The sequence below is a fragment of the Pezoporus flaviventris genome, unplaced genomic scaffold, assembly GCF_033815535.1.
Source record: "Pezoporus flaviventris isolate CSIRO_AGI_PZ_B2104156 unplaced genomic scaffold, CSIRO_AGI_Pfla_v1 ptg000093l, whole genome shotgun sequence".
Classification (NCBI taxonomy): Eukaryota; Metazoa; Chordata; class Aves; order Psittaciformes; family Psittacidae; genus Pezoporus; species Pezoporus flaviventris.
Genome location: NW_026892641.1, coordinates 4,396,110 through 4,419,330, shown reverse-complemented (window position 1 = coordinate 4,419,330; position 23,221 = coordinate 4,396,110). Strand labels below are relative to the sequence as shown.

At 49.2% G+C, this 23,221-nt stretch overlaps 1 protein-coding gene across 1 annotated transcript; it reads right to left on the bottom strand.

Annotated features, from left to right (window-relative positions):
* Positions 1 to 756: 756 nt before the first annotated feature.
* Positions 757 to 23,221, bottom strand: LOC133280979 (multiple epidermal growth factor-like domains protein 6). The gene is made up of 32 exons (XM_061476067.1): positions 23,140 to 23,221; positions 22,722 to 22,910; positions 22,139 to 22,247; positions 19,568 to 19,675; positions 16,865 to 17,057; positions 16,306 to 16,442; positions 15,554 to 15,778; positions 14,967 to 15,108; positions 14,214 to 14,337; positions 12,936 to 13,124; positions 12,472 to 12,600; positions 11,648 to 11,830; positions 11,354 to 11,548; positions 10,707 to 10,855; positions 9,677 to 9,845; positions 9,151 to 9,285; positions 8,913 to 9,056; positions 8,622 to 8,823; positions 8,390 to 8,530; positions 7,709 to 7,891; positions 5,859 to 5,985; positions 5,488 to 5,627; positions 4,822 to 5,025; positions 4,342 to 4,491; positions 3,993 to 4,172; positions 3,351 to 3,467; positions 2,773 to 2,922; positions 2,057 to 2,272; positions 1,775 to 1,879; positions 1,540 to 1,684; positions 1,221 to 1,435; positions 757 to 1,137 (listed from the first exon to the last, which is right to left on the bottom strand). Exons 7-32 carry the CDS (start codon positions 15,582 to 15,584, stop codon positions 1,034 to 1,036), a joined length of 3,969 nt encoding a protein of 1,322 aa, XP_061332051.1. The 5' UTR covers positions 15,585 to 15,778; positions 16,306 to 16,442; positions 16,865 to 17,057; positions 19,568 to 19,675; positions 22,139 to 22,247; positions 22,722 to 22,910; positions 23,140 to 23,221; the 3' UTR covers positions 757 to 1,033.

Sequence of the window (23,221 nt, the reverse complement as noted above, 5' to 3'; positions counted from 1 at the left end):
GCCCTGAGAAAGCAATGCAATGCCGTTAGTAGGGGCAGGAAAACACCCCAGGTACTCCAGAGAGGAAGCTACACAAGTCACCCCTGAAGCTCAAGAACACTCCCAATTTTCATGCATTCTCCTGTCATATTGAGATGTCCTTATTTGCCGCTTGCCTGGGTCACAGGGGGTGCAGTGAGCCTTCAGGCTGCTTCCAGTCTGGGGGTTGTAAGTCCCTTTTGGACATGGGAACTGAGTGGCAGAAGCAGTACTTGGAGGGCAGTAGTGGCCAGCTGGACATTCATTCTCCATAAAGGAAGAGGAATTTGAGGGGCAGAAGAACCTAGTGCAAAGAGACATTAAAAAAAAAAAGAGAAGAAATAAGACATTTTCTAGCAACATTCCATCCCCAAATACCTGAATAACAACTTAGTGGTGGGACCAGCCAGTCTAATGTGGTGTATTGACCACAAGAGACCTACTTATGCATATTTTACTACATTTTGAGTTGTTTCCTCCTCTGCCAAATTGATGGCATAATTGCAAAAGCCACAGAGACATAATTTCCTTAACTTGAGTCACAACACATCCAGGCTGCGATTCATCAACTTGTAAAAGTTAATCAAGGTCAAATCCAGGCAGTAATTGGAGATGAATCCCCACAGGAAAAAGCCGGACTCAGCATCAGGTGATACCCAAGATCCTCTTCCCCTTCAGCAGGCTTGTTGCCAAGGGAACAGTCTCTTCCTTTAGACATGGGAAAGGTTTATGGTGCTAGTGGTTTCCTTGCTCCAAATAACTTTCTGATCTAAATTCCAGTGTAGTTGTACCTGGATTTAGGACTTTGCCTGCTCCCACACTCAGCTGTAGCGTGGTTAAACAGAGCTCTGCTTCCTCACAGAGACAAGTGCTTTTCAGTGGTAAAAGAACTCATTTTCCCACCACACTCCTCTCCACGATGACTGGATAAACAATTATGCCTAATAGTCCCTTACTCACACCTAAAATGTGTGAGTATGGGACTCACACATGTAGGGGACTCAGTGTCTCACCCTTACCCTTTGGGACAGGGGAGGCAGCTGCCTTGCCTTGGTGAAGGGTTATAGGACCCTGCTGGACAAGCAAAAGGAAGAGCTGTGCCCTTGGGACAGAAATACCCTGGAAAAGAAAGAACAGACCAGAATCAGCAGCCTTTGGAACGTCAAAGACGACTCAGACATTTAAGCAGGACATTAACTCACCCTGGGGACAGGGCTGTGGCTTCTCTCCAGAGACACAGTGTTCCCCCTCCGGGCAAGCACGGCACTCCTCTCCATGGGTGTGTGGCATGTAGGAGCCAGGGGGGCATGGAGCTGGACTGCTGGATCCGAGAGGACAGAAGTGACTGCCTGGACACGGAGCTCCTGAGAGGCCATCAGTGGGAGCTGAGGACTGGGCCCCAGAGATGCAGTAGTACCTGCAGCCAAGAAAACATCCTTCATTTCCACAAGGCTAAGAAGAGCCCCTGTAGACCTCCTCTCTTGCAACACAGCATGTAAATGTGTGTGCTCTTCTACTCACCCTGGGCTGCAGGGTCCTGAGGGGGCTCTCTGCCCTGAGCTATTGCAGTAATATCCCCCAGGGCAAGGCTGGCACTCCTGCAAGCTCCTGCTGCCTTCACCACCAGCCCATGTGCCAGGAGGGCACTGCACTGGAAGCGGGGCACCTGGCAAAATACATTGTGCTGGAGTGAGGAAACACCACCTCATGCCTTCTGCGACTGATCAACAGCTCTGCTTTAGCAAAGCGCTCTTACCTTCAGGGCAATAATGACCAGGAGGACAAGGAAGTCCTGATTCTCCATCTTGGGGGGTTCTTACTCGGGCACCACTTTTGCACCAAAACCCCTCAGCACAATCTCCTAGAAAACAGAGTAACTGATACGAAATGCATGAATCTATTAAAAGATATCAAGAAGTTCTTGATAAGCGAATGGGATAGTTCACCTAGATCAGCATCCTAATGTCCTAACACCAGTCCATCAGCCCCTGCCATGACTCTAACACCACTGAATACACTCAGGAGAGCAGCAATATACCTGTTGGGGCAGCAAGCCCAGAGAATTCACAGTATTTTCCTGGTGGGCACCTTTGGCATTCTGTGATTGCTTTCAGTTTTTGCCTTGGTCCAAAGGTTCCTGCAGGGCAGCTGTACTGAGTGCTGCTGTTTGTTCCTGCTGGGCAGTAAAACCCTCGTGGGCATGGGTAAAGGGTAAAATCAGTAACTGGCCCCTGCTGGTTGTTACAGTAATAGCCTGCAGGGGAAAAGAAAGCTACATTAGGAGATAGTTACTAGGAGATAGTAGCTATTGAGGTGCTGCTCATCAGGAGAGAGCAGGTTCTCCCAGGCACACATGTCTGAATTGCTTTAACCTCTAGTGGCCTTTTCACACAAAGCCAGAACTTGCTCTTCTCCAAGTCAGGAGAGGGAAACCACCAAGACAGGCAGCGAGACTCTAAACTTGCACCCATAGGAAGGCTCAGGAGTCAGCAGTAAGCAGCCATCTCTTGTACGATGCATGGAATTCCAATTGGAGACTGTGAAAACAGGACTCCTGTTTTCTGGGTGCCTGCACAGCCTACAGCACCTTCTCGACTCCTGGCAGATCTCCCGGCAGGGGAATGGCTTTTCCACCTTTGGCTTTTCCTCTCTAAACCACTGGCTCACACATTCATTTGAAGCTGTCCAATACACACAAACACACCTTCCTTTGAGCATGTGCCCAGAGGCTCGGTCTGTTTATCCATGACTTACCTTCCCAGCACTCTCCGGTCGGAGCAGTGAGGCCAGGCTCCTCACAATAGAAGCCAGAGGGGCAAGGCTGGCACTCCGAAAGCATTCTCCTCCCCTGGAGGCTGGAAAAGGTGCCAGCAGGGCAGAGCTTGGGTACTGCTGATGCTGCAGCTGCGAGGACAGAAGCAAGACAGAGAGAAATGAGCAGTGAAAGATGAAGGAGGTCGTTGCTGCGTTCAGGGCTTGGATGAACGTGCAGCAGCATGGAAACAGGGTCAGGGAAGCCATGCAGAGCTCAAACAGTGCTGCGTGGGAGAGGACTGACATTAGGAGCTTCATTTAACAAGGGAAAATGAGGTGCAGCTGTTCACAATCCAAAGATGGAGGAGTTTGGGTGCTGAGACAAATCTATCACTCCCCACTTTCAAAGAACAGGCCAGGGGGGAAACTAGGGGAAGAATCAGAGTCTTTAGGCAGTAGCAAGTTGGCCACCACACTTCCAAAATCAGCCCCAGTGATTTCAGATATTGCATGACATGAAATTTTCTGTATTTCAGACATTACGTGACATGAAATTTTTACTCCTGCCGGATACCTACTGCAGTAAGTGCCCCCAGGGCAGATATTCCCAGTCACACCATCTGTTGGGTTAGGGATTGTTGCTCCAGCTTTACAGTAAAAACCAGCAGTACATTCCCCACTGGGCACAGACAGACCTGGAAGACAGAGGGGATAATGGCACTCAGAGCACTTAGATAAAGGAAGGAAAGCAGGAAAAACACCCACTCGAAGCATCCCTCTGGAAGACACCAAAGGCATCTCACAAGCACCATCACAGCTCTACAGAAACATCAGGATAAAATCAGCTCCTGTTTAACACATGGAAGGAATACTGAAAGGAAGGAAAAGGAGCAGGAGAAAATGAAGCAGCATTTTGTCTGTATCCCAGCATCTGCAGGCACACAGAATACAGGGAATTCTGTCAGGAGACCCTGATACTCCATGTCTATGAACCTATAGCCACCTGTGTTCCCATCGGTCCTCGAAGATGGCCATGGAGGCAGTGACTCACTTGAAGACACACAGCAAATTCTGGGAAAACCAGGTTTATCATCCAGAAACAAAACTAGCTTTAGGGTCCTCTAGTGAGTTCTGAAATAACAAACATTTCCCTGCCCACACAATGCCTTCATTTTAACACCCCTCAAACCAGATCACTCCTGCTTTGCAAACACACAGACCTGAGGCATTGCAGTAAAACCCTGGAGGACAAGGAAGTGGCTCTGGGCTTCCTTCGGGGCAATAGAAACCAGCTGTGCACTTCCCTCCAGTGGCAGTGGCTGGGCAGAGGCAGTTGGTATTGGTGTAGTTATCCAGATCAAAAGGCCGTGAGGTCCAAGCAGCTGAGATGCAAAACCAACCTGAGAACAAAAAACGCCACTGAGAAGCTCTAGCAATGACAGAGCCCCAGGAATTCTCATGAATAACCCATCCTGGATGGTTTTGCTGCAGGACACAAGCATCAGCCTCCCAAAACTATGCTGTCCCCAAGTGCTGGGCAATGCAAAAGCCACAGAGATCCAGTCTCACCTGCATCACACATGCCTGAGGCAGCTGTCAAGTTCTCCTTCCCACAGTAGTGCCCAGGAGGACAGGGCAAGCAGCTATCCAAGCTCTGTGTCATGGGATCAGGGTTATAGTAGCCCCGCGGACAGGGGAACTCAGTAGCAAACCTGGTTCCTTTGGAATAAAAAGAGCAAATAGCTTTCATGGACTATAAATACTACCTTGGCTACCAATCCTGCTGTATCACTTCATGTAGCATCCTATGGTTCGGGGTCATCTTTGCCCATTTATGTCACTGCTGACCTTCACAGTGCACAGCTTGCCCTTCACGGCCAGGCAGACAGTGCTGTTTGGTTTGCCTTTAAGGCTCAAACAACAGCCATAGCTGTGGTTTCCATGGTTGGGGTTTCTTCCTGTGAAGAACCAGACTGACACTTAAACCTTTGGTCCACAGAGACAATTTCTTGGCCCATGGATTGCCTTGTCCCCCAGGACCCATCTCACCTTTGGGGCAGTAAAAGCCAGCTGGGCAAGGGTTCATACTGTAGCTGGTGGAGTTTTCTGGGCAGTAGTAGCCTGCAGCACAAGGGAAGCATGCAGCTTGTCTGGTGAGGTTGTTGTAAGTCCCTGCAAGGCAGGGCAAGGGAAAGCTGCTTCCTTCTGGGCAGAAGTGGCTCACAGGACAAGGACCTCCTTTCTCCCACATACCTAGAGCACAGAAAGCACAAAAACATGGCCCACAAAGGGAGCTGCTGAGGGAGGGACAATGCTAACAAAGGTCCAGCAAGAAAGATGTTGTCTTCTCTGGGATCCCAGAAGACAGATCAACACAGTAACTAGAATGACCACTTTGGAACTCTCTGATGCTGTGTTACCGTGCCTCTTCTCTCCTTGCTTCACAGGCAAAGCCACAACAAATCATACTGAACAGATCAACTTTCTAAATGCTCTGCTTCGCATCCACCAAGAATTCTGGAGGACATGGAATTCGCTATGAAAGATCTGTAACTCTTCCCTGGAAATTCTTATTTCTGAGACACAATAAAATGACCAGGAGCAACCAGGCTACGTCCATTACAGGCACAACAGGAACTGCCTGGGGCCAAACCCCCTCAGCATTGCACACAGACAAATGAAGACACCGACGTTCTTTCACCCAGGGCAGCTCACCATGTGGTGATGGTGAGGAAGCTCCACTCGAGCAGTAGTAGCCAGCTGAGCAGGGTCCTGAGGGTGCTGTGAGGCCAGCAGAGCTGCAGTAATAGCCAGATGGACACACTGTGCAGCTGGAGTCCTGCCTGTTGTAGAGCCTGGTGAGGGACACAAGCAGGCTTTCTGTTGGCAGGAGCACAAGTTCAGCAGTAGACCACTGATACCTACAGCTCTGGACAAGTGAAAGCACCCAGGAGGCTTTTGTGATCAATGCCATGTGTCTAATGAGCCTTGCTGAGTTGTACTTTGCTACTTAAAGGACTAAGGGAGAAACCAAAAGGAAAAGGATAACACCAATGAGCACCAGCAGAACCAAGAAGACTACTTACCTGTCAGAGTAAGTGCCCACAGGGCATTGCTGGGGGATGCTTGTGCCAGCTGGGCAGAAGTGGCCAGGGGGGCATGGACCACCAGTGCTCGTGTTTGTGGCTCCATTAGGGTTTGGGACGCTTGCTCCTACATGAGGAAGGTAAACCAAAGGTGTCCTGAATGACACGGGTGACTGTTCCTGCCTAAAGAAACATTTCCACAGCTGACAGAAGAGAGCAGCTGGTGATTGTTACTTAGGCCAATCTATAGCGGAATGGAATAACTAACAGCAAGTACCAGGGGGAACAGAACCATTTGGATGGCTTAGTCCACCACAGACCTACTCCTCTAAAAGCTGAGATGTCAGGGAGAAGGAGACAGTGACCACACATGATACAATTGCACTTAAACCCCTATACAGATTTAACTATAGCTCACAAAATACCTCCCTAGCATGTATCATCACTCTCCAGTGTATAGCCAGGAAAACATACTCAGAAGAGAATAAACTCATCTGAGTTCCCACTGCTGCAACCAGGACTAAAAGTGACCCCAAATGCCCACTTTCCATGCTAAACTGAGAGTCATCTGTTTGTTGAAGGGCCAGTATGTACAGAAGCTATTTAAGTTATACGGGAATAGTGAGAGCATCTATGGAGCCTGCCATCCACATTGCAAAGCATGGATCTGAATGCTGATCACAGCAGAGCTGACTGCCTTCTGCGCTTGACCTGAAAGAGATCCCAAAGAAGGGGTGAGCTGCCCAAACCAGCCACAACCAGAGAGCAAGGCCTCTAGGAAATTTGTATTTGTGTGGTTTTCAGCTCTCATCTCGGACTTCTCTTAATAATTCCAAGCACATAAGAACTTAGAAGTAAAGTAAATGTCAGGATCCCTATGAAATCACCCAAACTCAGGACCCGTGGTTCCATGAGAGGTATCAAGCACTAATCCTCAGCAGCGTGGTTGCAGCATGCAGCACAGAGAACATTCAGTGCTGCTGAATATAGTGCAGGGGGACTGAATGACGTTGCCACCATCTTCCTGTCTGTAGTCCTTTGTCCCTACAAATCCGAGCCCTTATCCTATGCAAACACCAACTGCAAGCTGCCAGGAAACTTGCTCACAACAGTCAAATCCCTATGGTAATGACTTTCTTGAGTCTGCTTCTTGTAGTTTTCCTCCCCAAGTCCTTCTAGTAGGCTCAGAAAGCAGGTATCTAAATAGAGAAACTTATGATGGGACTGATGATAACCTTATCACATTGCTTTATTCCTCAGGACCACCCTGGCACTGTCTGTAATAAAAACATGGGAAAGATTGTACAGAGAATGTACAAAACCTGATTCCTACAGGGAATTCCTTTTCGCTTCTCTTTTTTGCCCTGTGAGCTCTAAATTCAGTACCTGCTGTGCAGAAGAATCCTGGCCAACAGGGACCACTTGGAGAGGATAATCCCCATTCTCCACAGAACATCCCTAGAAGACCACAGAGGGAAAATAGCATCAAGTATGGGTAAACAGGGAGAACAGCCAGGAGAGCTGCTGTGCTGCACACACGCATCGGGAGGCAAAAGGGAAGATTGGGAGAGCCAGTCCCTCAGCAGCAGCACAACAGGGACAGAACCACATCCCAGCCCAGCTCATGCTCCTCTGGGAAACCCTGAGTGTAACCCAACCTTCTGCAGGGCCTCAGGGAAACCTGTGGCTCACTGGGGACACTGTCAGTGGGATAAGGAACCTCCTGGACTGTGTACTTTGATGTCTGTATTCCCTAGAGCTGAAACATGCATCAGTGGCTTAGGAAAAGGGATATTCAGAGATATCACCCTCTTAGACACTGCTCTACACTGACAGAGCCATCCCCTCACCTGCAGGGCAGTGCTGACACCTCTCAGCCTGGCTGAGGCCATAGGAGGGGTTGTAGGTCCCAGGGGGACAGGGATAAAAGCTGATTCCAGTGTTCTGAGGGCAATAGAAGCCAGGAGGACAGCGACGGCGCAGTCCACTTGAGCAGTGGAACCCAGCAGGGCAAGGGAAGCATCTGTCTTGACCTGTGAAGGAAGGAGAGGAATTAAAATGAACCATGTAATGAAGTGGAAGGAAAACACCACGTACACAGCTTCGCTCTGCCTTAGGAAGCAGGAATGGAAACGAAGTTATTCCGTAAGCCCTCCTGCTATAACTGCCCTTCCAACACAAACCAGGAGAGTTTGATTCAGCTTCTTAACTCCACCAGCCCCAGAGTGCCAGTAACCTCCACACCTCACCGCAGGCAGAACAGCAAGGAAAGGCCGTGAACCGCTTACCAGCTATCTGTGCACCTACTGCTCCAATCCTCACCCATGAGCTGTCTGCCAGGGTGAAATACATTCCCCGTGTGACACGAGGGAAAAAACAACACCCCCCCGACCCCTTTCTTTACTCCCCCCCATTGAATGCTGATAATGGCCAGGAGCTCTCAGGACACTCTTGGACGCAGACAAGTAACACAATTGGTGTTTTCTACATCCCCCAGGTCACAGACAAGTTGCAAAGCTCCAGTTCCTGACCTGTTGCATTGCTGTATTCTCCACTGGGGCAGGGAGAAGGGGCTGCTGAGCCTGCAGGGCAGAAATGTCCTCGAGGACAGAGATCTCCAGTGATCCCATCCTCTGGCTTTGCGGTCTTTGTCCTTCCTGCGCAGTAATAGCCTTAAAGCAGAAGACATTTGAGTCCTGTCTCTGATCCAGAGCCAAGGGAGTTTTTAAGAAGCTGAAGGAGCTTTGTCTGGCTTTGTCTCACCTCGTGCACAAAGTCCCTCAGGAGCAGCCTGCCCAGACATGTTGCAGAAAAACCCAGGAGCACAAGGCAGGCACCAAGTGGCATCCTGGGCTCCTCTCTGTGCATTCCAGGTGCCAGCAGGACATGGCATCTCTTTTGGGTGGGTTGTGCCAGCAGGGCAATAATGTCCTTGTGGGCAGAGATCTCCAACTGGCAGCCCCATCTGAAGCGAGGAAAATTACCTTAATGTGGTTTACAAAAGGTTTTGTAGTGCCAAAAGGCGTGATGCAATGTGAGATATTCAGTACTCACGGGTGTGGAGGTGCTGGAACCTTGAAGGCAGTAATACCCTGGCTGACAATGTCCTTCTGGCTCAGTCAGAGCAGCCCTGCTGCAGTACATGCCTGCTGGGCAGGGCTTGCAAGAACCTGCCCTGGCTACATCAGTGTAGGTTCCCTGCACGGAGAGAACTAGTGAATGTCCTCTGCCAAGGGGCTGGGAGCCTGCAGAAAATCACTGCTTGAGACCCAAGTTCACATTCGACTCTTACCACTGGGCATGGGAGAGGGAAGGAACTGCCAGCCAAGCAAAAATGCCCTTTGGGACAATCCTGGGGTGCAGCCAGGCCTGCCTCACTGCAGAATGTACCCTCTGGACAGTCCCGACAAAGAGCCTGAGCACGAGCCTAAAGGGGGAACACAGAAAGCACTTGGCAGATGTGGGGTATTGCTGCTTGCCCCATGAATCAGTGAACTTTGCACACTCTCCCAGCTCCCTACTACGGAATGAGCACCCTGAAGCAAATGAACTGCAGTCAGTCCCAATGCAACAGACCTGTGGGATCTGAAGAGCACCTTCCACCACTAAAGCAGTGGCAAGCACAGAGCTCTTCTGTTGTAGGGTAAAAGCAAAGGAGGTGGTGATTACCCAATGCAGGAGAAAACCCAGGTCCGCTTTTCTTAAGGTGACCACTTACAACCACTTCCTGCGTTTCTGTTCCAACACTGGACAGTTTCCAAGGGCTCTGATGCCCCCCCCCCCCAAGTACATTACACAGGGTATACTAACAGACTTACAGGCTGGAAGCTGCCAAGAGGACATGGTTCTGGCTTGAAAGCTCCTGGTAAGGAATAATGCCCTTCCATCACCACTTGCTGAAGAGCACTTTTGGCACCTCCTGTGCAAAAGTAGCCAGCTTCACAGGGTCCTGAGGGAGCTTGGTTGTTTGTCCCATCACAATACAGGCTATGTGGGGAAAAACAGACACCGTGGGTACAATAGTTCCTTTTGTCACTGCATAATACAATCTCAGTACAAAAATATCCCTGCTGTCTATCTGGAATCTTGGAGACCTGTTTCTTGAAAGGGAGTTACAGAGGATACGTGTCACTTCTCACACATGTGTTTTAAGGACCATAACCTCTCAGATTCAGTAGCTGTACCCTGGGAAGAATCCTCCCCTCTACAAGCAGGGAGCAGCATCTGCATCTACTTCTGACTAAAGGCCTTACAAACACCCAAGTGTTGGTTTTCTTCAAACCTGCTCTGCAGCTCTGGGCTAAAAATACTTAAGAAAGCCACTCTGACGGCATTCCCTCCAGCTTCTGCACAGAACAGGAATTCCAGAGCAGTCTCCTGCTCGGTTTTCCTGCCTACCTCACCTGGGAAAACAGAGTGAAGTAAAAAAATAGAGGGATAAGCTCTTTGAATTTGGATTCTCCCAGAGCTCTGGACTGCACCTCATGGAGTCCTACAGCACCTGAAAGTCACCGTCCCTCACTGGCCTTGTGCTGCACGTACTCAAAGCACGCTCACGGGGAAGTGAAAGCCACCACAATCCATTCCTTTGCCTTCCAAATCAGTGATGTCATTTTGGTGCCGTTAAAAGGAATGCAACAGGGTGGTGAATTACACTGTCTGCTAACGTAACATCAGTATCAGGGAGGATGTTTAGGCAGGAGCTGCTGGGTGAAACCATGCCGCACCACTGATAGGAGCCTTGCTCTGCAAGGTAAGGGTGGGCTGTTGGGGCAACTAAGCTGAAGGCTGAACAATCCCTTTGCAATGGGACAGGGCTGAACCATGTTCTCTGAAGAGGACACTCACCCAGGGGGGCAGTCCAAGCACTCCTGGAGGCTCCTCAACCCACTGAGGTTGCTGTAAGTGCCTGCAGGACAGGGGATGGGTGAGGCACAGCCAGGTGGGCAGTAAGCCCCAGCAGGACACACGTCTCCTGTCACACCATCTGTGGGCAGCTGGAATTGGAAAAGGCATCATTCAAAAGAAGGAGTAACCAGGGTTCAGGTGTTTACAGCATCATCCTGCTTTGGGCCCAAGGCAAGACAGGAAAACAGAGACATCTTCTGTTGTGCAGAGCACAGACAATACCTAACTTAGGGGAAATGCAGTAAACACAACATGAATAAACGGATGTTTTCACAGCAGCATCCCACTGGAATTCACATCCACTCAACTTCTGGTTTTAGTTAAGGGGATGTTGGTGTTGAGAGGGACAGATATGACGTGGCTGGCTGCACTCCCTTTGAGGGCAGCAAGTGGTCCTCATGCCATCAACCTGGGGACTTGATCTTGAAGGTCTTTTCCAACCTAGTTGATTCTATGACTCTATGTGAGCAGCGCAGAATTGTGACTCTTGAAGTCACCAAGCTAATAAAAAGCACCACAGTGACGAAAGAGCCACCACATTGGAGCACAATTAGATAAGGAGGAGAAGAACTTGCCACGAGACTTACTGGAGTGAGGGCTCTGCCCTGGCAGTAGAATCCAGCCTCACAGGGACCACTTGGCCCAGTCTGCCCTGGAGCAGCACAGTAGAACCCACGGGTACACGGACTGCACTTCGAGGGTCCAGATAGCCCCTTCTTGCCACTGTATGTCCCCTCAGGGCAGGCTTCAGGTTTAGAGCTGCCTTCCACACAGTAAAAGCCCTGCAAACCAAAGTCAGCTTAATACAGCACTTCAAGCTCTTCTATTAGACCCCCACATACCAGTTTCTTCCACGAGGTAACTAAGAAAGAACAACTCACTGCTGGGCAAGCTTTGGGCTCTGGCATGGCAGGAGAGTCACAGTAGTACCCAGGTGGACATGGTGTGCAAGGGTCTTCACCCTCTGTGCTGGAATTATCCCAGAAGAAGCCTGGCATACAGGGGAAGGAGAAAGGGAACCCAGTCCCCGGAGGGCAGTGATAGCCAGGTGGGCAATCCCCTGTCTGGAAAGCAGAATACACACTCAGGCATGGTTTTGTTGTCTTCTTCTGAGTAGGGAAGAGGAACCTCTTAAGATTCAACTCCAAAAGAACCAAGCTTAATCTATAATTTGAATAACCTGGCATCTTTTAATGCAGGAAAACGGGGCAGAAAAGAAGGGGAGGGAGGGAATTCACAGTCTTATCAGTAGAACTCTGACCATGTAGGATCATTATTCTAGGTGAGGGGTTTGGAAGGTAAAGTCTTGTCATTGAGATAGGCCCTACATGTTCTCTATACAGCTGTGGGGAAGATGCTCTTCTTCCACACTTGGAAAAAGGGCTGGAACTGGGATAAGAGTTATCCTCTTGCTCCTAAATGAAAGCACAGATTCACCCATGTGGAAGAGAAGAGGATTCTTTTTTTAACAGCTATTAATATTGGAAGAGTTCACTCTTTCTAGAGACAGAACAATCACCCTGAAAGATCCCCAAACTCATTAGATACAGAGCAGCACCAGCTCCTGATCTCTGTCCCCTCTTTCATAGCCTGCTTTGACAGGCAGAAGGTTAAGTAAAGACAAAAAACATGCATTAAGCTCACTCCATTTACAGTTGTAGCCTTTGGAGAAATAAAAAATCAGGAGGACCTGAGCTCTACTTACAGGATTGGGAATTCCTGGAGGCTCAATCCCATCTCTGTAGCAGTACTTCCCCATGGGACAGGGCAAGCATTCGGCAACACTGCTTAGACCCATCTGCTCACCATAGGTCCCATTGGGACAAGGCTTACCCTTGAAATGATATAGAAAAATGGACCTTTACCATACTAATATGACTGGGAACAAACACTGACAAGAGGCACCAGGAATCTGGGGTGAATGCTGAAAAGATGGTACAATGGAATGGGGATCCAATGCTCTGGACTGTGCACAGAAAACATTACCCCAGTATTAGCAACAGTTGTATGGAGGGCAAATATTGCTAGGATCTGTGAACCCCAAAAGAGTACAGAAACCAGTTCAGAGACTACTGGGAAAGGCTCCTATAGCAAGACAAAGCCCAGTGCAGACTGTAACTGCACAGCCAACTCAATCCCAATCCCAAGGACCAAAGCAGACTCACTCACAGTGTCTCCCTGGGGACAGTAGTATCCTCTTGGGCAGGCATTTGCACTGGTGTCTGGAACAGCAGCCTGTCCTTGTGGGCACAGGAGACCCGCTGGGCACATGGCTAGGAGCATCACCTCCCAGCTGGTGTGCTCTCCAGCACAGTAATGTCCCACCAGGCATGGCAAGCAGGAGGCTGAACCTTGGTCCTACAACAGGGAAAGCACGGGGTTCTACTTCTCAAGGGCAAAAGAATCCTTGCACAATTGGTAATGCTCCCAGAGACAAAAAGAATTCCCACCTAAGCTAACCTGTGAGCAGCAGGCAGCTTGCAATTCAGTGTATTCACCCTGCAGGCAAGGAAACCTGGGCTTCACAAATAAGAAGCAGGTTCTGTGGATTATCCATGGAAAAGGTTCTGATCCTCAGAACAGTCCAACACCCTTTGCCAGCAGGAGCAGAGAACACAGGCACGTCCCCTCCTCTTTCTTTGTTACACGGAACTCCAAGGCACAAACAAGAAGGAATCTCTTTGCTGTACATACATCTCCATTCACCATTTCCCTCCTCTCTGACCTTAGTAAGGGTTCCAGTGGTAACTACCAAAACTGTGCAGTGATGGAAAACTGGCCTGGAGGAAGATACTGGGGTCTCCTGACAGAAGTGAAGAGCCCATTTCCCATCAATGGGGAAACATGGCAATTAGCACGATTATTGATGCCGTTTTGGGGGTAGACAACTCAGAAACAGGCCTCAGCACCTGCCTGTGAGAACAATTGGGCCATTGCTACTCTCTGCTGTGGCTCCATCTTGCTGTTTAACTGACGGCTTGACTCCACTGCAATCAAATGCATCCTTTGGAGCAGGAACCAACTCTCCTTTCTGCCAGGGTCAAATATGCCATGAAAACCCAAAGTCCCTGCTCAGCTGCAGGACAGATGTACTCAGGTTGCTGGTCCTAGCCTCTGGAGTGGGAATAACAGCAAAAGCAGCACTGCACACGTGGTATGCACTTTTAGCACCAAGTCTGGAGCACACCCAGACCTGACTGTGTAGAAACACTCCTTCTCTGTGCTAGCACTTTCCCTCCTTACTTGCAGAGTCAGCACATGTGGCCAGTATTCTTCAGAGCACTGGATACGACCTCCCCAAATTGGAGCCATCGCGCAAGGAGATGAACTCACTCCAGTGCCTCCTTTTGAGGCACTCAAAGCCTCAAGCTCGCCTTGAAGCTCCCTTTCTGCCAAATTTCAGTCCTTCTGCTCAGCAGGTGCCAGGAGAAAATTATTGTTACTTACTGAGAAGTTGCCAGCACCACAGGGTTGAGGAGATACAGTGCCCAGCTCAGGGCAGTAATACCCTCCAGGACAAGGGGTGCAGTCTGCAGCCACTTCTGCACCATGTTCTATGCGATAGGTTCCTCTGCAGCAGAAAATCCAACAGAAGAGAGAGTCACAACAGCAGCAAAACGATCCAGTATCTGAAGGGGGCTACAAGGATGCTGGAGAGGGGCTCTGCATCAGGGACTGGAATGGTAGGACAAGGGTTGATGGGTTAAAACTGAAACAGGGGAAGTTCAGGTTGGAGATAAGGCAGAAGCTCTTCCCTGTGAGGGTGCTGAGGCGCTGGCACAGGGTGCCCAGAGAAGCTGTGGCTGCCCCATCCCTGGCAGTGTTCAAGGCCAGGGTGGACACAGGGGCTTGGAGCAAGCTGCTCTAGTGGAAGGTGTCCCTGCCCATGGTAGGGGTTGGAACTGGTTGAGCTTTAAGGTCCTTTCCAACACAAACCATTCCCTGGTTCTCTGATTCTATGACAGCACACCTCTGGTCTGGATCCTCAGTCATCTGTATAGAGGAAATCTACCATTTCTGGAGGCAAGAAACTCCCTGATTCAGAAAAATCCAGCCTGGACCAGCCAGTAACACGCAAGGTCAAAGGAACATTGCTGGTGCGGAAAGCTATTACTTAAACCCACAAGTGTTCTGAAATGCCATGTAGAAGTGTTTTCTTTTGTACCTGCACAGCTACTGCAGCACATGGGATGCACTTACACTGGGCACAGAGCTGGCTTGGAGGTCCCACTGGTGCAGAAAGCTCCTGGGGGGCAGGCAGCACAGTCTTCCACTCTCCCATTTCCCAGCCTGGTGGCATAGGTTCCTGCAGGGCAGGGGTACTGTGTGCCCCTCTGTGTACCTTGCCAGAAAGAGGAGAAGACCAGCCTTAGTTCTTAATACAGCTTCAAAGACAGGAGGCAATAAGCCCCCTGCTCTTCGTTGTTGGTATTTACATGAGTTACATGTAAATATGTATTTCTATATACAAAAATCACTGCTCGCAGCTCTGAGAACAACAGTGACAAAATCACCACTTAGCAAAGTGTGCCGAATCCCTGCAGGAAGTTTCCCATTTACAATTGCAGCAGATATTTGCATCTGAATCCTTTGCCAATGAAGGGAAAGAAAACAATGCCAATGTGCTCTGTGCAAACAGTGTTATTTACTAGACAGAAGGGACGTTTTGTTACCGACTCCACATTGAACACCCAGTGCAGAAGATCCGCTGATAAAGTCAGGGTGTGATATCAGAGTCCAACAACATTTCTAAGGACAGAAGCACACTAAAGCTCCTTCACTCCTACCCTGAGGGCAGTAGTGCCCTGAGCTGCACATCCCAGTAGGAGAACGGGCTCCTCCGAAGCAAAACCAGCCTGCAGGGCATGGGGAGCACTCCTCCGCTGAGGTCAGGCTTGTCCTGTTGCTCCAGGTGCCCGGGGCACACTTGTGCTGCGTTGGGTGCTTGGTGCCTGGTGGGCAGTAGTGACCAGCTGGGCATGGAGTGGGGGGCTTCTGCTTCCCCCCTGTTCCTGTAACACACATTGAAGACAAGCAGTGTAGCCTAAAGCTGGCTTTACAAAGCCCAGTTCTCGGTCTGTTTTCAGCTCTGCCGGGTGACCCTGAGTGAAGTCTTCCCCTCATTTTGCACCTTTCCTCTATTTGAAACAGGGTAACAAGAATTACATCCTCTCATGAGAGATTCTGTCAGAACTGGTTACTAAAGCAGCTTTTCATCAGTTTAAGTATCCTGTGTGGTGTCCCTGTCCAAAGCAGACACTGATATTAAAGCCACCAATAAGCGAAAAGCTTTGAAGACACTAAAAGCTGGCCACTTTGAGGCCATGAAGTTAAAACAGTCACTCTGGGTGGCATAAAGAGAGAACCTGAGAATAAATTTACCTTGTCCATAGGGCACAGCAGTCTCTGCAGTACCACTTTGGGCATCTTTTTCCCATTTACCGTCATTGTGATAGCTCATTGACCTGTTCCAGGATGTCCCAGTGGGCCCTGTGACACCAAAGAACACAGTTCACTTGGCCATAAAGCCTCTCCTTACCTCTCCCACAGGCAAATCCAGCTGGGCACGTTTCGCATTGGGACTTCTCAAAGAGGTTGAAATCATTGCCGACTGTTCCTGGAGGACAGGCGTTGCTGGGAGAATGAGGGCTGGATGACCCTGCTGGGCACACGTACCTGACAAAACACAGCAGGTTAAGCTTTGGTGCAAGAAGGAGACAAACTCTGTGCCCTGTGACAGTATTAGGGTGAGCGCTGCAGCTGGGGAGATGCAGCAATCCCGAAGGTGAAACACAGTGAACGGACTGGTTGCGTCAGACACCCTTCATCTAAAGAAAAGTAGGTTATGCAGCCAGGTTGTGCTGTTCACAGCCATGGGATGTGAGGCCTGGCTTCATCCTTGGCTAATTTTATAACCTACTCAGTGGCAACAGTGCTCTCCACCAGAGCAGGCTACATCAACACTGACTCAACGGGAACTGCAGTGATGTCTTGACACAGCAGCACCACCTGCACCTCTTGACACACGAAGCAAAACCAGGGGAGGTGAAATACATGCACAGACATCAGCAGCAGCACAGGAACCAAGCCAGGCTTACCCCGGTAAGCACTCAGCATCAGGCTGGGCTAAGCCAGCCTGGGTACAAGCTCTCCCTGCTGGGCAGGCTCTGCAGTCAGTGGCTTCATCCTGGCCTTGCAGAGGGTTGTGTGTGCCTGGCTGGCACGGCACTGGGTGACTTGCTCCAGCAGGACAGAAATACCCAGCAGGGCACTTCCAGCACAACCCAAGTCCTGAAGAGAGACAGAAAGAAGGCATTTAAGGTCCCCAAAGGAAGCGTGATGTGCTGACAAAACAGAGGGTCCCATGGAATGTGCTTCCTTTGCTTGTACCAACAATAAAATCACTGCAATGCCAGAAGGTGGTGCTGTTGGATTAGCTGAAAGCTAGTGAGGTTTAGTGGCTCATGCAAGCAGTAAGACCATCTGGATTGTGTTCTGAGACAACAGGACAAGAAATGAGACACATTAAACATAAAACCATCAGCCTTAAACCATGCTCTGCTGCAGGTACATTTAATAACCCTCATGCTCAGGCTTCTGCTGGAAGAGAGCCTGGGGTTTTCCATGCTTGTATGGGGTTTTCCATGCTTTACAGACTGGAGATATGCTCAGGACCCGTGGATACCTGGCTTGAATGACAAGCAGTGAGCTGTGAGCACCCCTAAAATCCTGGCTGTTAAACAGGAGGCGTGCATTGTGACTTAGAGGAACGCTAGTAAGATCAAGACGTAATAACCCAACGATTCCTTCCTGCTGTTACCATGCTCAGAAAGTGCATTTCGTCACAAGATGCCCCCAGATATCTCAGTGGGTGAAGAGGAAACACAACTTTAGCACAGGAGTGTCACTCCTGCACAAAGCAACTGGAGCAATTCAAGGGGAAGGGAAACACTGGCTGATGGAGTACTCCCAGGTTGAACCCCTGCTGCCTTCCAAACGCTTGTTGAAGCAAGGCTCAAGCACATCCCGGTGTGTATGTGCTTCTGCAGGCTGGAATAGAGCTCTCCAGCACCCCAAAATGACCAGGATTTATTCAAGCCCAGGTTTCCCCCTCCACAGAGGGAAGGTGCAGGTCCACATCAGGATTCCTCAGGGTGCAAAGCAAGTTCAAGGGTCACCTCTGCCTTCCACCCACTTGCTCATTCCCAGCCCACAAAACCCTCATTGTTTCCCCCTTACCTTTACTCCACACGGCCCAGAAGAACACAAGGGTCCAAAAGCTCGCTAGAACCAGGTCTGAAGTTCTCAAGGCTATAAAATCCCCCAGCTCTGAGCATAGCAACGGAGTCAACGCAGCTGAAGGGGGGCTGCAACCTCATGGAACTTTAAGCATTGCCTTAAGATGAAAACAGCTGCATGATGGGGGTCTGTGCCAGCAGCAAATCCAGTGGGAATGCCATATGACAGAACCAGAATCCACACCACTTAGCTAAACCATATGAGCCATCACCTATCTCATGATAGCGTACACGAAATACTCAGGGTTTATTCACATATCCCCTGCTTTGCAGGTGTTGTCCCGCCTTTGCCAAATGCTCCTTAGCATAATTGACTCAGTACATAAAGCACTACAGGCCTAACATGACCACTGAGCAGCTGAACGCAAGGTTTCTGCTCCTACCAGTGCACACGGTGATTTGTGACCCTGGATAAAACATCCTGGACTTGGACCAAAGTTTACTCGAGTGAACTGAGCTCATCCCCTGAGCATCCCTCTGATTGTCTCTCTTTCCCCATTTGTACAGCACTGTGAAGGAGGAAGCAGCAATTTCTACACCTCTGTGAGACACTGAGTTACTCTGCAGGGCACAAACCCAGGCAGAGCTTGCCTCAGCAGCATGCAATTGCTGCAGCAGAAAGCCAGGTCTCCCTTTGCATGTCTAAGCAAAGATGTAGTTACCATGCTCCATTATTCTGTCCTTCTCGATTCATTTATCCGTTACTAAACTGCAAAATCCAATCACCTTCCACAGGTTTCCCAGGAACTCAGCCCTGCTGGGTGCAAACCAAAGGAAAGGTCACAGAAGAGAGCTGGAAACCTGTGGAAGCTTTGTGCCTACCTCCTTGCATGCATTTCAGAACACGACATGCTGCTTCATCTACTTGGCACTATAAGAAAGTGGCACTCTTAAGGGCAGGGCTTCTACCGCTTCCGAAGGCTTCAATTCCATTGTTTTTTGATTGATACAATGAAGTTTTGCCTAATCTGTAACCTTATTTCCCTTTGCTACAAGAATTGTGCTAAAAAAGGTGACTCATGCAAAGCTGACACAGTTGAATAAGCTTTAGCAACAGGCAGCTGCTGACTTTGGCTTCACAGCTGACCTGCTGGATGCCTTTAGCACACTGTGTCAGGTTGCTCCTTGGTTTTCTTTCCTTCTGCTCTAAGTACAAGCATCACTTTTCCCTGCCATGGCAACTTCTTTCAAGTGTCTGCATAGGGCAGAGATCTAAGTATCAGGGTCCAAGTCCATAAGTGATGTAAGTGAAGTGAAATAAGGGGATAGTAACTTCTAGATGTAACAGCTTTGTAATCCCCAAATGCTTCACCACAAATCTGGTGATTCATAGGCAGTTCCATAGGTGGTCCTTTCATGCAGAGCTCTAGGACTGCCTGAGCCAGAGCCTAGTAAACACGTACTGTAGCTGCAGACCCTTCACAAGAATGTGCTTTAACAGCGTGATTTACAGTGAGAATTATAACCCCAGTGCCCAAAATGAAGATCTTTTATGACACAGACCTGGCAAGCATGAGGAGCTGCTGCTGCTGGGGGGGTGAAGCTCCTCTTTGGGCTTGAAACTCCCTGCTGGGCATGGAGGGACTGCAAGGCCATCAGGACAGAAGTGACCTACAGAGAAGAAGAAAACAACCTGTGGTTTAGCAATGACATTGTAAGTCAGAGCAGAGCGCTGCTGGGTTTCTTGCACGCTGATGCATGTCTGTGTTGCAGGGGATAAAGGGAAAGCTCAAGTATCCACGGCTAAATCATACCATGGTGTCTGAACGTTGCACCCTGAAGGCTTGGTTCTGCAATAGAAGCAGAGATGCATGGGCATAATCAGTGGAAGAAACCAGCAGGTCACTTCAGGGAGAAGCAGCACATTAGAGATAGCCCAAATCTTTGAGTCTGGAAATTCTGACAAGATTTGGTAAATTCTCATCCATTTCCCATCCAAAAGTGTTTCTTCCTTAGGTAAAACCTGAGCTGGTGATTCAAATCCAATTCAAAACATACAGTGACATTTCCAGCTAAATATCCCAGTTAGTTTTATTAGTTGGCATCATCAGAGTTAATTCTTCTCTTCCTATTCCAATTCTTCTGCTCTCTCCAAAATGGAAAGATGAGCTGAAGTGTTCCTGCTCTAAGGACCACATTCCTCTTTCCCTTGAGATCCTCCTGCCAGTTGCACATCTAGTGATGAAATGCTCATATCCAGTTACAATGAATTGTTCTTTCCAAGTAATGCTTTGTAAACCCTGAGTATCAACTAGTTTCTAAATTCCAGATGGATATTTGAAGAGTGAAAAGAAGGATTTACCTCTGGCATGAAGTGCCACTGCTAAGTGCAGATGTGTTGCTATGTATTAGAATAGCAATGACACATTATTCCCATGCACACGATGTTGAGTACACAGATTATATGGAATTAAACTCAGGCAAACCATGAAATATCCCACTGGGAATCCTCAGGCCTCTCCTGCTTGTGGTGGTAGTCAAACTCCTTACCATGTAGGGGCTTTGCAATTGGGCTGGATGACTTATTCTAATTGAAGGACACAAGAGGTACTCATTTAACACTGAATTTCACCTTGGGATCCTTGGCATATATTGAACGTGTTGAGCATCAGGAGATTCGCACTTGCTCTCTCAGGTCTTGTGGTTGATAGACTGGAGGTGAAACCTGACTGCAGCCTTTGGCTGATCCTGTGCATGGCAGGTAGAGAAATCCTCTGTTCTGTCCTCTCGTCTCTCTATTATAACTAAATCTAAACTCCTGAGGTCTTGCTCTAGCATGATCTCTTTAGCTTCGCCATTTCTCCTTCTACTGCACAACACGTAAGGTACCCAGAGCACAGGAACTCTTCATTATTTAATAAGAGGGATTCTAATTACAGACACAAGAATTAAGTTACTGAGTTGAGTGACTCTGCAGGAGGCACCTGGAGCTGTGTAGGGCTTACAGGAGAAGGAAAAGCATGATAGGACTGCAGATCACAACTGCATCTCTGTAGTAAGAGCTACCCCATGCTCTCCCTGTAAGGCCAGTGTGCTTGGAAATGAAGTCTGAAGGTGGGTGGAGGGAACTCTCAATGATATTCCTGCTACTGCAGCACCCAACTTTCCCTCTTACCAAGGACTGTGGTGAAGAATGGAGCTGAACTGATGCTGAGGACCTTGGAGGGACACCAAAGCACTGCACTGTATCACAGGAGACAAGCCCAACAGGAAGCTAATATTGGGCTACCAAATCCTCTCTAGGCTTATACTCATTCTCCTGGATGCATAAGGGGTTTTAATGCTGCAGAAAGCTCTCTTTTTATGGGGAAACTAAGCCAAGCAGCCCTTCAGTACCAGGACAGCTTAACCTCCAATGTCACTGAAGAGCTGCACGCTCCCAGCCTGGACAAACACAAAGCTTTGGGGTTTTGTGTTGGGATTATCCCCAAACAAACGCTCACAGACTGTAAGTTAAGGTGCTTTCACAGTTACTCCATCATTTCCTTCTGGCTAAGGAATCACGTGAAATGACATCCTCTGCCCAGTCCCTCCTATTCTGTTCCCCTGCTGCCTAATTTTGCACCAGCATCTCAGTGAGGAATTTGTACCCCCACCAGTGACAACACACTGCAACCACCTAAACATGGGCCTATCTGCATGTCTTTGAGAGTGTCAAGCAGAGAGAGGAATTAGGTAAAAAACCACAGCGTGGCCTTATTTGATTCTGAATGCTACAGCACCCACTATAAATGGGTATTAGTGATAGCCTGTGAAACCAGCCCCTGAAGTGGAGAAAGACATAACTGTGTGTGAATCAATTTCACAGATGATCAGTTAAAACCCACAGAGAGGGAGAGCTTTCTGGGAGGGAAGGGGAAGCCAAAGCTTTCCTCATGGCTCAGCAGCACTTGAGGAACTTGCTTTTCAGGAACCCTTCTTGATGGCATCTGCTGGTTTTAACCTCCAGTGCTGCTGTCCCACAAGGAACCAACCTCTGTTCCCAAACTGCCAGCTAAGCTTTACCAGAGCAAAGTGCCATGGCAGTCTCCTTAGGGTCTAATGCCTATAGAGGACACGGTGAGATGTACCTACCTGCTGGGCAGGGCTGGCACAGCAGAGAGTCTTCCCTTGGGAAAGGGCCGGGAGCGGAGGTTATACACTGAGTGCGGCTTGGATTCGGCTGCTCACCAGCCCCGCAATGCTAAAGGGAAGAAACAAGAATTGATCCCACCACAAGGTCCAAATGGCCATTGCTGCTCAAAGCTGTGTCCCAGGGAGGCCTGAGGCAGGAAAAAGCCCTTCATTCTATCTGAAAGCGCTTCATTCTGTCTCCTGCTTCCTCCTTGTCTGCCTTTTCCCTTCCCACCACCAGGGAAGTAAAAAGAGTACTTCAAGCTCCAGGCTTTTTGAGCCCTCAGCTGAGGGTTTTAGCGGTGGCAGATAATCTGAGCACTAACAGCCTCACAATTTAGATGGGAAACGTTTATTTCTATTAATAAAGGCTACTTGTAGAAGGCCTTAGGTCTACTGTACACCACTGAAGTGTACTGAATGCTTTTCCTTGAGGAAGAAAGGTTATATCCTACTATGAAAGCAGGGAAGCCTGACTCGTCCTGACGACTCACTTCTGCCTACCCCAAGTTTACCATTGGAGAACAACACACTCATTCTGTACCTGTCTGCTCTGTCCATCCGGGCAGATGTAAGTCTCTGGACATTCCTGGCACTCCAAGTCTCCCTCTGGTGAGTACTGACCAGGAGCACAGCTCCTCTGCACACCGCTTTGGGGATGGCAGGAATATCCCTCTGGACACGCACGGCACCCAGCTCCACTCTCAAGGCTGAGGTAGCCACGGGGACAAACCTGCAGTAGGATCACAAGGAGCATCAGATCCACGGGGACGCATTCTTTGCATGATCAGAGCAAGCCGCTTTCTCTGAGCCAAATCAGAGCCAAACAGTGCAGGAATATCCCGAACAATGTCAAAGCAGACTGTAAAATCTGGGAAGAAGCCTGACGGTTCAGAATAGGTGGGAATAGAGGCAGAAAGCACTACTTACTGCTTGCTCTTTCCCCCTGTCCCCCAGCTCACCTGGCAGGCAGTGATATCTGTTTGAGCCGTAAGTACATTGGCTGTTCCCAGTGGGCATTTCCTTGGAGCTGCTTGACCCCCA

Bases quoted from the DNA above. Each gene is read 5' to 3' on its own strand.
- LOC133280979 (XM_061476067.1), bottom strand. From the start codon at position 15,584: ATGTGCAGCTCAGGGCACTACTGCCCTCAGG. The intron at 9,057-9,150 runs GTAAGAGTCGAA...CTCTCCGTGCAG, and splicing joins TCCCTCTCCCATGCCCAGTG to GGAACCTACACTGATGTAGC. The intron at 1,138-1,220 runs GTGAGTTAATGT...TTTCTTTTCCAG, and splicing joins GCCACAGCCCTGTCCCCAGG to GGTATTTCTGTCCCAAGGGC.